The sequence below is a fragment of the Eublepharis macularius genome, chromosome 5, assembly GCF_028583425.1.
Source record: "Eublepharis macularius isolate TG4126 chromosome 5, MPM_Emac_v1.0, whole genome shotgun sequence".
NCBI lineage: Eukaryota > Metazoa > Chordata > Lepidosauria > Squamata > Eublepharidae > Eublepharis > Eublepharis macularius.
Window position 1 is genome coordinate 112,517,139 of NC_072794.1, and position 12,797 is coordinate 112,529,935.

Genomic DNA, 12,797 nt, shown 5'->3' on the forward strand with positions numbered 1-12,797 from the left:
ATCAGTCTTTATCTTTTCTCTGTGGCATGCATGCATTTGGAAATGGAAGGAAAATACTACCTATTTGGTGCCTGGGTGATGGCATTGCAGACGGGGTATCAGAAGAGATCTCCTGTCCGAGGGATCCTCTCACGGAAAAAGAGGGAAGATAGAGAACAGGTCAGCCACACCCAATGAGCAATTCAATGGGGAGGAGTATGAAGCAAGCAAAGTGGCAGCAGGAGTAGAGTTGGTCACCATGGAAGCGTAGCTGAAGCAGAACTGTGGACATGTTTAATGGTTTCTCAAAACTAGAGAATCATCCCTATCTAACCTTAAAATAATCTATGAGAATTTGCACCTCCCATGGTTCAGCCAGTACACAGGTTAGATTTGGAGTCATAACATGATCACACATGAGCAGCAGCTTCTTCTAAATTCCCTTTCACGTGGTGCCTGATTAGGAGCAGGATAGTACGCATGAAACCCTGGGTTTCCAGTGGAAGCAAATGGTGCTTCCACTGGAACTGTTCCTGGCTGGGAGAAGGCTGAAGCACCACTGTCCTGATCCACTACTGAACACACCAGAATCAAGGAGAACCCACAGCACACATGTACAAAGAGGCCATGCATTGCTATGGTGGGTTATCCATTTAACGACAGATTTTCCTCTTAAAAGTTGGTTCATTGTCCCATTCTTGTTTTTAACACATGGAGGAACAAAATCTACAGGCAACAGGATAAAATGCTTCCTTGTATTGCTGCCCAATGCTTGCCGGAAGTTGGGGAAAGTACCAAATTTCAGAGCTCTGTGCTTATTTATTAAAATGTTTATATCCTACTTTTCCTCATGGCTTTATATGCAAGACTATAGCCCTGTGCAGTTTGGTGCAGTGGTTAAGAGCTACAGGACTCTAATCTGGAAAGCCAGGTTTGATTCCCCACTCTTCCACTTGTAGCCAGCTGAGTGACCTTGGGTCAGTCACAGCTCTTTCAGAGCTCTCTCAGCCACACCCACCTCACAGGGTGATTGCCATGAGGATAATAATAACATACTTTGTAAACTGCTCTGAGTGGGCATTATGTTGTCCTGAAGGGTGGTAAATAAATCAAATGTTATTATTATTATACTTATGGGGCAGTAAGGTCCATTAAATTTGGGGGAACTTGCTTCTGAATAAGCATGATTATGAGCCAACTATAAGATTCCCTTCTGTAGATTACCCTACATCTTCTATGAAACTATGATTAATCATGAACAATGATATCTTCAGTTCAACACCAAATGGGAATATTAGGTTCTTGTCAGTATCTCCAGAGGTGAGCCTCTCACACAAATTCCCTCTTCTCTGGAAAATAAAATATTTATTCCCCACCTTTTCATAAAGATTGTATGTCTGTGGCAACTTACAATATTAAAAATCCACACAATAAAAATAATAAAAAACAAATACAAACAACTAGCAGCATAAAACATACAACAGCACTGCCAGCCAAAGGATTAAAACCACAACAGATTAAAACCAAGAGGATATAAAACCATACCACTTAAAAACAAAAATAGTTATATTAAAACAGCATCCACTTAAAATGTTGCATTAAAATAATGAGGCTCAGGCAGAAGACATCACAGCAGTAAAAGTCACTCATCCAAAAGCTTGAGAAAATAATCATGTCTTTGCTTGGCACCTGAAGGATTACAGGCATGGTAAAAATAAGCAGCAAATTATGACTGTAAAGTAACTAAAGGTCCCCCATGACCCCCTTCCACAAACTAGACAGATTATGCTCCAAGAGATACAGAATGTTGATAGCAGTTGGGAATCCATTAAATAGGACAAAAAGACTATGACATACCCTTGAGGAATCTCACTGGAAAAAAAGCTTTATGATGCCATTTCAAGAAGCAGCAGGCAGTTTATGAATTTATATGCAATATAATGGAAGGACATTTTGAGTAGATGTTCATAAAGAAAACAATGTATATGGGTAACTTATGGATTTGCTTGTGTGCATGTACATCATGAACTTTATTAAGTGTGCTGGGATGTGTCTGCATAGGAAAGAACACCTTTCAAGTACCCTCATAGCCGGAGGCATCTCTAATTTCAGTATACTTTTTATCTGATCTTTGTTTCCCTTGCTGTGCCCCTGATTCTTAACACAATTACGTTATTTGTTCCTGATAGTTCCTCATTTACAGGGGAAAGGAAGCATATGTTTGCAAACGAAAACTATAGGCATACAAATGAGTTGGCTCTGTATTACTTAACTATTAGAGTATAGACAAGTTCCTATTTGATTTTTTTTAGAAATGAATATATTTGTGCACATATGAATATAGACAGTATGTTTCTGGGATACATATTGTTATGTGTCCCCCACTCTGAATGGTGAGAAGTTCCAGGAGAGAGCACATACCGAGGTTGGTTCCATATGGAGGAGAGAGCACTGGAGGCTCATAGTGTTTAGTGGTATTTTATTCATTTAAAAATATACAGGTAGAACACAAGTGAAGGCACAGAGGCACTGCTACACGGGAACAGATGCACTATTCACATCAGATCCCCATACAGAGAATGTTTTTGCATCTTCCAGGAAATTCAGTTAACTCACAGTAGTCTGTCTGCTCTTCGTTCTATCTCCGCCAGAATTTATGCATGCCTTTTTTAATGCACACACATGCCTGCTTGCTGTCTTCAGCTGAGAGGGGTGGTCACCTTCCATAAGCCTGGGGGGGGGGGAGGTTGCTTGACCAGAGCCATTAAGGTCCATTTAGGAGAATATCTACATTCATTAATAAACATTACCATTAATTTTATTGCACAGGAAAGGCCTGCAACACTTGCATAGTCAGGTATGCCTCGATGAGACTATTACATATCTTAGTAGAGTCCAGTAGCACCTTTAAGACTAACCAACTTTATTGTAGCATAAGCTTTCAAGAGCCACAGCTCTCTTCGTCAGATGCATCTGACAAAGAGAGCTGTGGCTCTCGAAAGCTTATGCTACAATAAAGTTGGTTAGTCTTAAAGGTGCTACTGGACTCTTTGCAATTTTGCACTGCAGACTAACATGACTAATTTCTCTGGATCTATATCTTAGTAGTGTGTTGGCAGCCTGATCGGGCTTCATGGGCGAAAACTTGGGCTGTGATAGAAAAAGCAACCCTCCTTCACCACTAGAAGAGGGAAAGCTTTTCGGCTCTGTTCCACTTGCTCTCAAAAATAAGCTATAAACCATATGCAAGCTATAAACCACGCATTTGGGTTTCTTCCTAGAGCTGGCATAGCAGGACAGAAAGCTGCTATTGACATAAGAGGCAGCACCAAATAACCAGTGCAGAAGAAAGGAGACAAGGGCTGCCCCCAGACATCACTGGATATTGCACTATCACTGCACCCATAGCAGCTATGCATCTGCTGGATTTTCTTGTGCACACAGGAGAATCCAGTTGCAAGTGATTTGTATAACATAACAATATCCAATGGCATGTCAGTGTAGCCCAGGTTTCTCTTTGTGTCTGTGTTTGGAGGTGACTGATCAGTATTGTACTCAGTTGCTGTGATGCAACATACTACAGCAATGTAAGTGTGGGTGGGTGTGAACACATTCGCAAGTACTCAGGTTGTGAAAGTGTCTGTGCCAACCAAGTTACAGATAAAAATGTCTGGGTGGATTGTGAAGGAGTGACACTAACAGTAGAGTTGTAACTTATGTGTTTCCTCACTTGGCACTGACTTAGAAAGGTTGTTTATTCTCACAGGGGGGAAACCTTACCTTTGCCCCATCTCCTGGTGTTTGCATTTCACAGCTTAGTTCATTGCTCCTTTAGAGTCACACCCCTTCCAGGGAAATTTGACAAGTAGAAACTAATTATGTGCTAAGCAAATTGCAATGCCTTTCGTTAACACTCTAGTTGAAACTAGTCAGAGAAAGTCAGAAAGAGGCACATCTGAAGCTTAGGGCAACCTAATTATAGCATTGCCACAGGGGCAGTTCTGGAACATTGTTGGCTTTCCTAAGGTTGCTGTCTTTATTTAGAAGAAGGAATAAGAATGCAAAGCAGAGATGGATGGAATCATCCTCAGTAATGAGGAAACTGCGGCTACTCATGGGATTCCCAGTATGATTTCATTTATTACTTCCTGGGTTCAACGTCTCCCTCTCCCATAAATGGCTATCGACGTCACTATTCCTCACAGGAGATTAAAATGGAGGACTTTGGGTGTGCTACCCTGTGTTCACTGGAAGGCTGGCCAGGTATAAGTAAATAAATGATTGATAGAAAGTGATATCTTCCCCCACACCCTTCACCATAATACACAAAGGTCTTTTCAGCAGCTAGATTGTCTCCTGTAGAGCAAGACTCCACCCTGACCCTTTTGCCTTACTGAGCCAATTACGACTGAGGAGCCAGTCAAGATTTGATTTATAGGAACAGGAAGTGCTCTCATGGCTCTTAATATTTTATAGTTGGTAAAGAGTCTTTATAGTAAATGCCTCAGCCAACAAGACATGTTTTCCCTCAGAGGCCTAGGTTCAGAAAAAGTCTCAGAGTCCCTGCAACAAGCTTGAGGGACTGTGGTCAAGCAACCAGAAATAACGCACTTTAGCTGCTACTGTCTTCCCTTTTGGCCAGCCCTCCCTTCTCGGCAAGACTCCAATGCCATTATTCAGAAAGTGTGAAGAGCATTCCCACACAGCTTTGCAGGGAAAATATGGACATTACATAAGGTGGCAAAAATGCCAGTGGCAATTCTATTGCCAGTCTAAAGACCAATGGGGGTTTGCCTGCCAGGCTTCTATAGCAGCATTGCTTCCAATGGGAAATAGAAAAGGGACTGTAATCTCTTTAGCTGCACATATCCTTGAACATTATGAGGAACTGAAGAACTAGGGTAGACCTGAAGCTAATGATCTCCTGATGGGTTAATAATTTCTCCCTCCCTGACATCCTATCATCCCTGGCATTACCATCACCATCATTATCAACTAGTGCTCAGCTACTGCTACTACGAATGATGAATTATATGGAGCTTTACAGTCTTTAAAGCATTTCATATTCATTGTCTCAGTAATTCTTACAGCAACCCTGCAAGGCAGATCAGTGATAATATTTCCATATTGCAGATGGAAGAGGATGATGCTGAGAGAATAATGGGTTGCCTGAGGCCCCCTTGGCTGCATTCAACAACAATATAACCAAGCAACATTAAGACAAAATGTGAACAAACGTGGTTTATAGCTGAGTTTGCAGGTCGGCTTCATTCCTCCCTTATCTCTCCTCACTTCTCTTGGACAGCATGATTAAGGAATCACTGCAAGAAATTATGTTCAGTTCCCTGAGTGTAGGTGCATGGATTCTAAGCTACAGTTTAGTCCAACTTTAAATAAACCTCAGTTTGAAGGGGGGTGCGTAACTCCAGCTAACCCACATGCCAGCATCAGGGTAAGAATACTTGGTATCAAAAAGGATCTTCACCATGCTCTGTGATATGAAGTCACAAGCATGGCAATAAATTGTGTTCATGCACTTTGTAACGTTGTCTCCTTGTTGTGATATCTGTGATGAGACATGAACTGGACTACAGACATGGACTGCCAAAAATGTACAACACATCTGGGTCTAAAATGTTGGGATATCATGATCCTTCAAAAAACATTTACTCTGTTAGTTTATATTAGAGAAAGAATATGAATAACTGAATTCTTTACAAATGGGTGGTTGGCATTGTGGATTGTCGTTGGGATGACAATTGTAAAGAAATCTTAAGCATATTCTCTGTCATTTGTGATGATATCAGAACAATCCCTTAGCCGACTTTTATGTCCTTGAGAATCCCAGTGCTTCAGCCTGCCTGCCATGAGTGGCCCGGTCACAAATCTCATCAGCTGGGCTGGCTTTAGCAAATCCAGCCATTTCTAGAAGCCTCCAGTCCAGTGATACTGGGCTGCAGATTTTGGTCCCCAGGTGGGATCTACTGGGTCCTTGTTACCTATTCCTTGCATCCATTGCCTACTAGTACCTTCAAGCTACTTCATACAACCTCCAGAATCAAGAAGCAAAACTTTATGTGTGCTTCTACCATAATACTTCAAAGATGAAGTTGCAGGATTGCATCTTTGAATAGTTCTCCATGAAAGCAACAAAAAGAAAGCTTCAGAAAGAAAGCTAGGCTCATCCCTTCTCCTTGTCACATTTGCTTTCCTCAGACAGAGAGTACTTAACATGCAGAAACACTCAAACATGTATCCCACTCCTGCTGTCTGAATGGTAATTATCATTATACAACTTGGCCCTCACAGTCCTGTTGCTTTCCATCTGCGTTCCTCAGAACCTTATCTTTCTGGAGCATGGCCCATTAATATCTTGTGATCCTATTTCCCCCCATCCTATCTGGGATTCTATCTGTTAGTTCACCTGGAGATTTCCCAAACGCCTTGACCCCAATTTTGAGTGGACTAATGAAAGTTTTGCAGATGCAGTTTGTTTTGTTTGTTTTACTATCATGCAGCTATTAAAGACACAGGAGCCTTAGCTCAAAAACTTAGTAACCCTTAATGAAGCAGTGGTTCATGTTGCTTGGATAATCATTTAAACATTTATTTTCTGGTGCTAAAGCAACTTATTCTATTTATTTATTTAGTACCTTTATATCCTGCTTCACCAGAGATCTACTCAAGGCAACTTACAAACATAGAATTTAACCCTTGCAGTAGAACTGTTACAAACACAGCGTCCCTGTGGCACAATATTGACCTAACTGCTGAGTTTAGACTTTCAGTACAGAATTCTATGCAGTTTCCAGACAACTGGCCACGCCACAGGAGACTAAGAGCAGGAGCACAAGAATAGCAGAGTAGTGTTACTGCCTAAGATCTATTTATGATTCTATCACACACTTGGATTTACACATCCAATGACCTCAATCACTGAATGAGAAGGAACGCCATGCTACTTCAGTCATGTACTGACCTTAAAGGTGTATTTCCTGCTGATGTTATCTGATGGCTGGACAGCTGCAACCCGGAAGCTGAGAAGTGGGATGCTGCCCAAGATGCTTTCCTCCTTCTCATCTGCATGAAGGAAGGCCGGAGACCAAAGAATTAGGCATGTAAGAACATCCACTTCTCTCAGCTACCACATCAGAGATGTGGAGATAGAGCATCTCATTCAAGCATGCTCTTTCATTCCCAGTGCAGAGCAAGAAACAACCAGGGACTGCCAAAATAAGGGACAGAGTCCTGAGAGCAACAATTTCTACCTGCAGAAGACAACTTCTTTGTGTGCCTTGTATTCCCTCTAACTCAGACTGGCAAGCTCACTTATACACTCCAGAACGTATCAGTTACATTTATAGCTCACAATACTGTCCACTTAATTATTCATGCTCACTCTCCAGATACACTGTCAGGAAGAAGGATCACACAGAAGGACTCTGAGAACTAAAGATTGTGAGGTGTCCATAAATATATAAAGAAAATGACAGACATGAAAATGATATTGGGGGTATCAAGCAAACAGGTGTAGAGTCTTTCTACCACTCAGGGTTGGGGAGGGGGGTCATAACTTGGCAAAAGGAGCATGGAAAGAAAATATGATTGGCATTTGCTTAGCTGGAATTTACTAACATCTGGATTCTTATCATGCTTTCTGTACACATCTGAAGAACAGAATATGCCACTTACCCAATAGACTGGAAGCCACCATCTTGCATGTGTTGCCCTCATGAACTCTTTCTTAGCTCCCCTACCTTTTTGCACTATCATTATCAGCTCATTCAACTAGACTTGGGCCTGAATGGCAAGGGCTAATCTTTTATTCAGAGATGAAGGATTGACAGGATGTTGAAAGATAGAGTCCTTCTAAATATTGTGGTTCACTCAGATTATGCAGTCATCTTCCAAACAACTTGATGAATATTCCCATTGTGTGGAAAGAGCTTTGTGGAGAGAGTTCTCAAATCATGAGCTCAACTTGCTAGTAAGCTATATTTGGGGGGCGGGCAGTGAACTTGATTGTGTGGTTGTGCAAGAATTGCAGCACCTATTGGGTTGCCTACAACATCTTTTCGTTTCTCCATGCAAGCACTTTGAATACAATTCTAAATATATTTCTATTTTCCTTTTCTCTTCTGCATGTTCACTGTTTTCACCACATAAGCACACTCTTTCTTTAGTTTATAGTTGGGCCAATATGTTATTTCAGGAGTTAAAAAGAAAGAAAAGCAGCTCTCATTTAAAAAAGGATCAGGCAATAGACCTCAGCCTGAGATCTCAGACAGGCACTTCTGGTCAGAGCAGACAATATTTGATAAACCAGTGGTCTGACTCAGTAGAAGGAAGCTTTTTGTGTTCAAATATCTCCCAAGAGCAAATAGGAGAGCATGTGTTTACAAGGTCCAGATTTAGACCTTGCTATCTCTAGTTAAAGGATCTCAGAGAGCAAGCATTTTCTATGCCAGAGTCCTTGGAGAATTACTGCCACTCAGACTAGACAATATTTGAGCACACAGACCAATATATTCAAACTATATGATAGGCATCCTTCTGTCTGTACCAGTAGTATCACATGTATTTCCACCACAATTTAATCCCACTTCATAAAAAATCTCTCAGGCAAGAGGTGTTTGAAACCCTTTTCTCTGCCTAAGAGGCTGGAGAACAATTCCAGTCAGAGTAGACCATATGAGCAAGATGGACCAATGGTATGACATGGTATAAGGCATATATCCATGTATTCCTGTATGTCCAAGGGTCACCCTGTCTCCATCCATTATGTGGATGTGGAAATATTGCTTAAGAGGATAATGCCAGAAGAATTCTGAGAGAATGTAGATTTACTCCCATGGGAAAGAGAGACCCAGACACTAATAATGGATGGAAATGTTCCAGCTGTTGTGCTTGATTAGAACTACAGCATATATTCCTGAGTTTGCTTTGAAACTATTTGTGGGCATCAGGACTTGCTCTTAATGAATATTCATATGCATAATGTTCAGATGTTTTCTGCTGCATACCTTTATAGTAGAAGAGGCAGCGATCCACCAGAACAAACCAACGCTTATTCCATTGTTTCACCCCTGAGCTGGCCTGAAAAGAGACATTAAAAAACAAAAACAAGTATTATATCATTATGCACATCATCCACAGCAATGCTCCAAACACTTCCCATGAAAAGAGAGTATGACAGTTCCCTACAGAATTGATGGAAAAGTGTAATTCTTCAGCTGCCTCCAACAGAACTCCATAGATGTGGCCCTGAATACAGTAAGGGGACTTCCAGAGAAAACAGTGCAGCAGGATGTTTGAAGTCATATGGAGAGCTTGTCAAGGTGCAAGATGGGGACAATGATGCCCAGTACTTACAATTACAACTCCACGGAATATACTGAATAAGAATCCACATAGGATGCAAGTCCACTTAGGCTAGGTTTCTACCTAGAGATCTTTGAGGGTGGGGGGTGGGGGGTGGGGAAGCTGGGTTACACAGATGGATAGATACTACTGAGTATCCAATAAACAGCTCATTCCACAATGTTGTAAGGAGGATCATGGTGGAGGGAGAAATGACATTGACTTGCAAGGGGCAGGGTGAGTTGTGATGTTCAAAGGAAAAGGAAAGGTTGGGAAGGAATAAGGTCAGATCACAGTGCAGATGAAGGTGGGAGCTTCACCTGCTTGAAAAGCCAGCCACTCTTAGTCACTGCAGCATTGGGATTCCTCTTCATCGAATTGGAACGTTTCCCAAATGCAATCCCCTTCCTGGAAGAGCGTGAAGCCTTCAGGAAAATGAAAGAGAAAACGTTATGGGAAATAGATGGCTGAACACATCTTCCTCTAAATAAACAGCAGCTAATGAAGAATCCCCCCAGACAACACTGTTATTTATTTTATTTCATTTATTTCATTTCATTTCATTGCCTTTCTCCCCAAAGGGAACCCAAGATGGCTTACATCATTCTCCTCTACTCTTTTTTTGTCCTTACAACTGTTCTGTGAAAGTGTGTGACTGGCCCAAGGTCTCCCAACAAGCTTCCATAGAAGAGAGGGGATTTGAACCTGGGTCTCTCTGATCCTAGTCCATCACTCTAGCCTCTACATCACAGTGGTTCTCCAAACACTACAAGCAATCATTGGTTTGGGTATACAACAAGTAGAGACTGGTAAATTTTCTCCAGCAATTACAACTGCAGATGTTATTTATCTTTTTTATTGCATTTAAACCAGCTCCTATCTTTGTCTTTTTTCCTCCACTGGGCCACTTATGTTAAATACAATTCTATTATCAGTGGGCTCTCTATGGATGGTCATTATAACAAATCATATTTGTTATGTTTATGGTTAACTATAATCTATTTTTGTTCTATATCTCCAGCCACAATGGCAGGTCAATACAGCTGTCCCCATGATACACAGAAAAGCAGGAATCAAAGCCATGAGAGGCCATATTACTCTGCTAAACATACCCGGCCATTGGGTCGTTCCTGAGGAGTTTCTGAAACCATGGTGTGATTGGAAGATTCACTACTGACTGGTGCCGGCCGCTTGCTGCCAGTTTTGTTTGACATGTCCAAGGCAGAACTAGAATGGAGAGAGGCAAGGTTAGATGCGTATATACTAAATAATACTATTCCAGCACCTGTACATATTACCTATAATATTGTCGTGTGCACAATCTTATGCATATTTAATTTTTTAAATTTACATTATTTATGGTCCACCTTTCTCACAGAGAAGACGGATCACACAGTGTATACATGCTCGACAAGATTCATTGAAAGCAATGAAGGAATCAGCTGCAGTGGGATATGGCTCTATATTCTGGAAATTTTCCTGTATACACACAATTGCCTGTCTTTTGCTTCATAGGAAATCCCTGCCATTATCTCTTGAGCTGGGTTTGTGGAATGAATGTTGCTGGTTTTCAGTTGGCTCATTTGATTCAGAGATTTCCTGAACCATAGTTCTAGGCCCCAAATGGCAGATAACTAAGGTAAACCTACTTTTGCAGATCAAATTGGTTGTTTTCTTCTGGAATTTGGCCAGTCACTGGGTGAAGAAAAGTGTTCTGCCTTTCATTATGGCTGTGGAAACATAAAAAGAGATAAACTATGCATTAATTAGATGGCACAGGCTAAAGCACACAATACCTGTGGACCAAGAATTCAATATAGATCACAGAATTAAGTCTTGTTCATTTCCCCCCAAATCACACACAGCACTATTTGGAGGCAGTGAATGTCTGTGCTGGTGGCATCACCTAAGACAAGAAACTTCCTCTACTATATCCTTCCATGTACGTGCAGTTTAAAGGGTTGGTAAAAATACTACTTGGTTAAAAGGACAGCACTTTCTCACTGTATTACATAAATATATTACATGAGCGCACACAGCTATATGATGCTGCCTTTCATTAAGATAACCATTGTCTGCTCCGACTGGAGCTCTCCAGGGTATCAAGCAGAGAGAAGTTTTTCTGCTGGAGATTCTTTGAGATTCTCTGTCACTGACCCATTGCCCTCTTCCCCAAGAAGAATATAAGAAAGAAAAAGGCTGATTGTTAACAATGCCTCACAAATTTAATAATTGTTTTGAAGTTTATAGATTCCTCTTCTCTAGCATAGAGAAAATTTGTAAGTTACCCTTGAAGGAAAGACAGAGTTAAAAATAATAATAAATAAATAAAACACCTCTCCTTAAAGAGAGGGGAAAGCCTTTTCCGTTGCACTAAAGTGAACACCCATGCGTACATCTTTATGTTTGTAAATCTGTGATGCTGTTGCTGCCAGACTGGGGTTAGTACAAGCATAAAGATTGCTCTGGATGGATAGAAGACAATTTGCACAAGGCTGTAATCTAATACCTTAAAGTCTCTGGGCATCACACAGAGTTTAAGACATTTCCCTCATAATTACTGTGTAAAACAAGACAGTACTGTTCTATCTATTTCATACAGGGATAACTGAAGCTCAAAATGTTAATGGCATTCCCAGTGACATGAGAAAATCTATAGCAGAGACAGGAATGATTAGTTCTACAATTTTGGGCCAGTCCATTTTATACATTACATAGCAGCAACCCCAGTTTTTATGCCATATGCCACAGCATATTCTGGTTCTTGGAGAAGCGCACCTATATTATATGTTTGCCTGAATTCACACTGTACATTGTTAAGTGCAAACTTTAAACTCTTACTGTGCAATCCTAAGGGGAGGTGTGAAAAGTGCACAGGGAGAGAACTAAGGCTTGTGCAGGCATAAATGGCACTTACGTGGGCATAACCCGCTGTTTGCCAGCAGCAGTCCAAGGCACACTACCGCAGAGGGGTCACCACCAGCGGGCACGCTGGGCAGCCCAGTGGAGATGTAAGTGTGACGCAAGGTCCTGCACAGCAGCAGAGGGGGTGGTGTGGGGAGCGGGCTGCAAGCTAGTTGGCTTCCAAAGCCACTCCAGGCCCACGAACACCTCCTGCAGCGGCAGAAAGTTATGCCATGAAAAAAGGAGTAGCCCATAGGCGCCCATTGAATGAGAAAATTTGGGCCATCCTCCCAGCACCCAGCTTCATGCACACAGCTCGAATGGGGCATAGGATGGCATCTACCATGGGGACCAATCTGCATGTGCTTCTGGGGTGGGTGAGTCCCCCTCCCCATGCCCAATCGGCTGTCCACACACCCTACATAACCTCCAACTGTGCCGCTCATGAACTCAGGTAAGTGGGTGGTGGCTGGAGGCTCTGCCCAGCAGCCTTTTGCCACGGGGACTTTGTGCACAAGGCAGGAGAGTGGGTACACATGGTGGTGGGTCACAAG

General features: G+C 41.8%; 1 protein-coding gene across 1 annotated transcript in view; it reads right to left on the reverse strand.

The window, feature by feature from the left end:
* PLEKHA6 (pleckstrin homology domain containing A6) overlaps nucleotides 1-12,336 on the reverse strand; it is a 75,910-nt gene extending 63,574 nt beyond the window's left edge. The window contains exons 1-6 of the mRNA XM_054979260.1: nucleotides 12,257-12,336; nucleotides 10,989-11,069; nucleotides 10,452-10,566; nucleotides 9,660-9,764; nucleotides 9,003-9,075; nucleotides 6,959-7,059 (exon numbers count right to left, since the gene is read on the reverse strand). Of these exons, the coding sequence (XP_054835235.1) occupies nucleotides 6,959-7,059; nucleotides 9,003-9,075; nucleotides 9,660-9,764; nucleotides 10,452-10,566; nucleotides 10,989-11,069; nucleotides 12,257-12,264 (483 nt within the window). The 5' untranslated portion in view covers nucleotides 12,265-12,336. The remainder of the gene's footprint in view (nucleotides 1-6,958; nucleotides 7,060-9,002; nucleotides 9,076-9,659; nucleotides 9,765-10,451; nucleotides 10,567-10,988; nucleotides 11,070-12,256) is intronic.
* Between the last annotated feature and the right edge of the window lie 461 nt (nucleotides 12,337-12,797).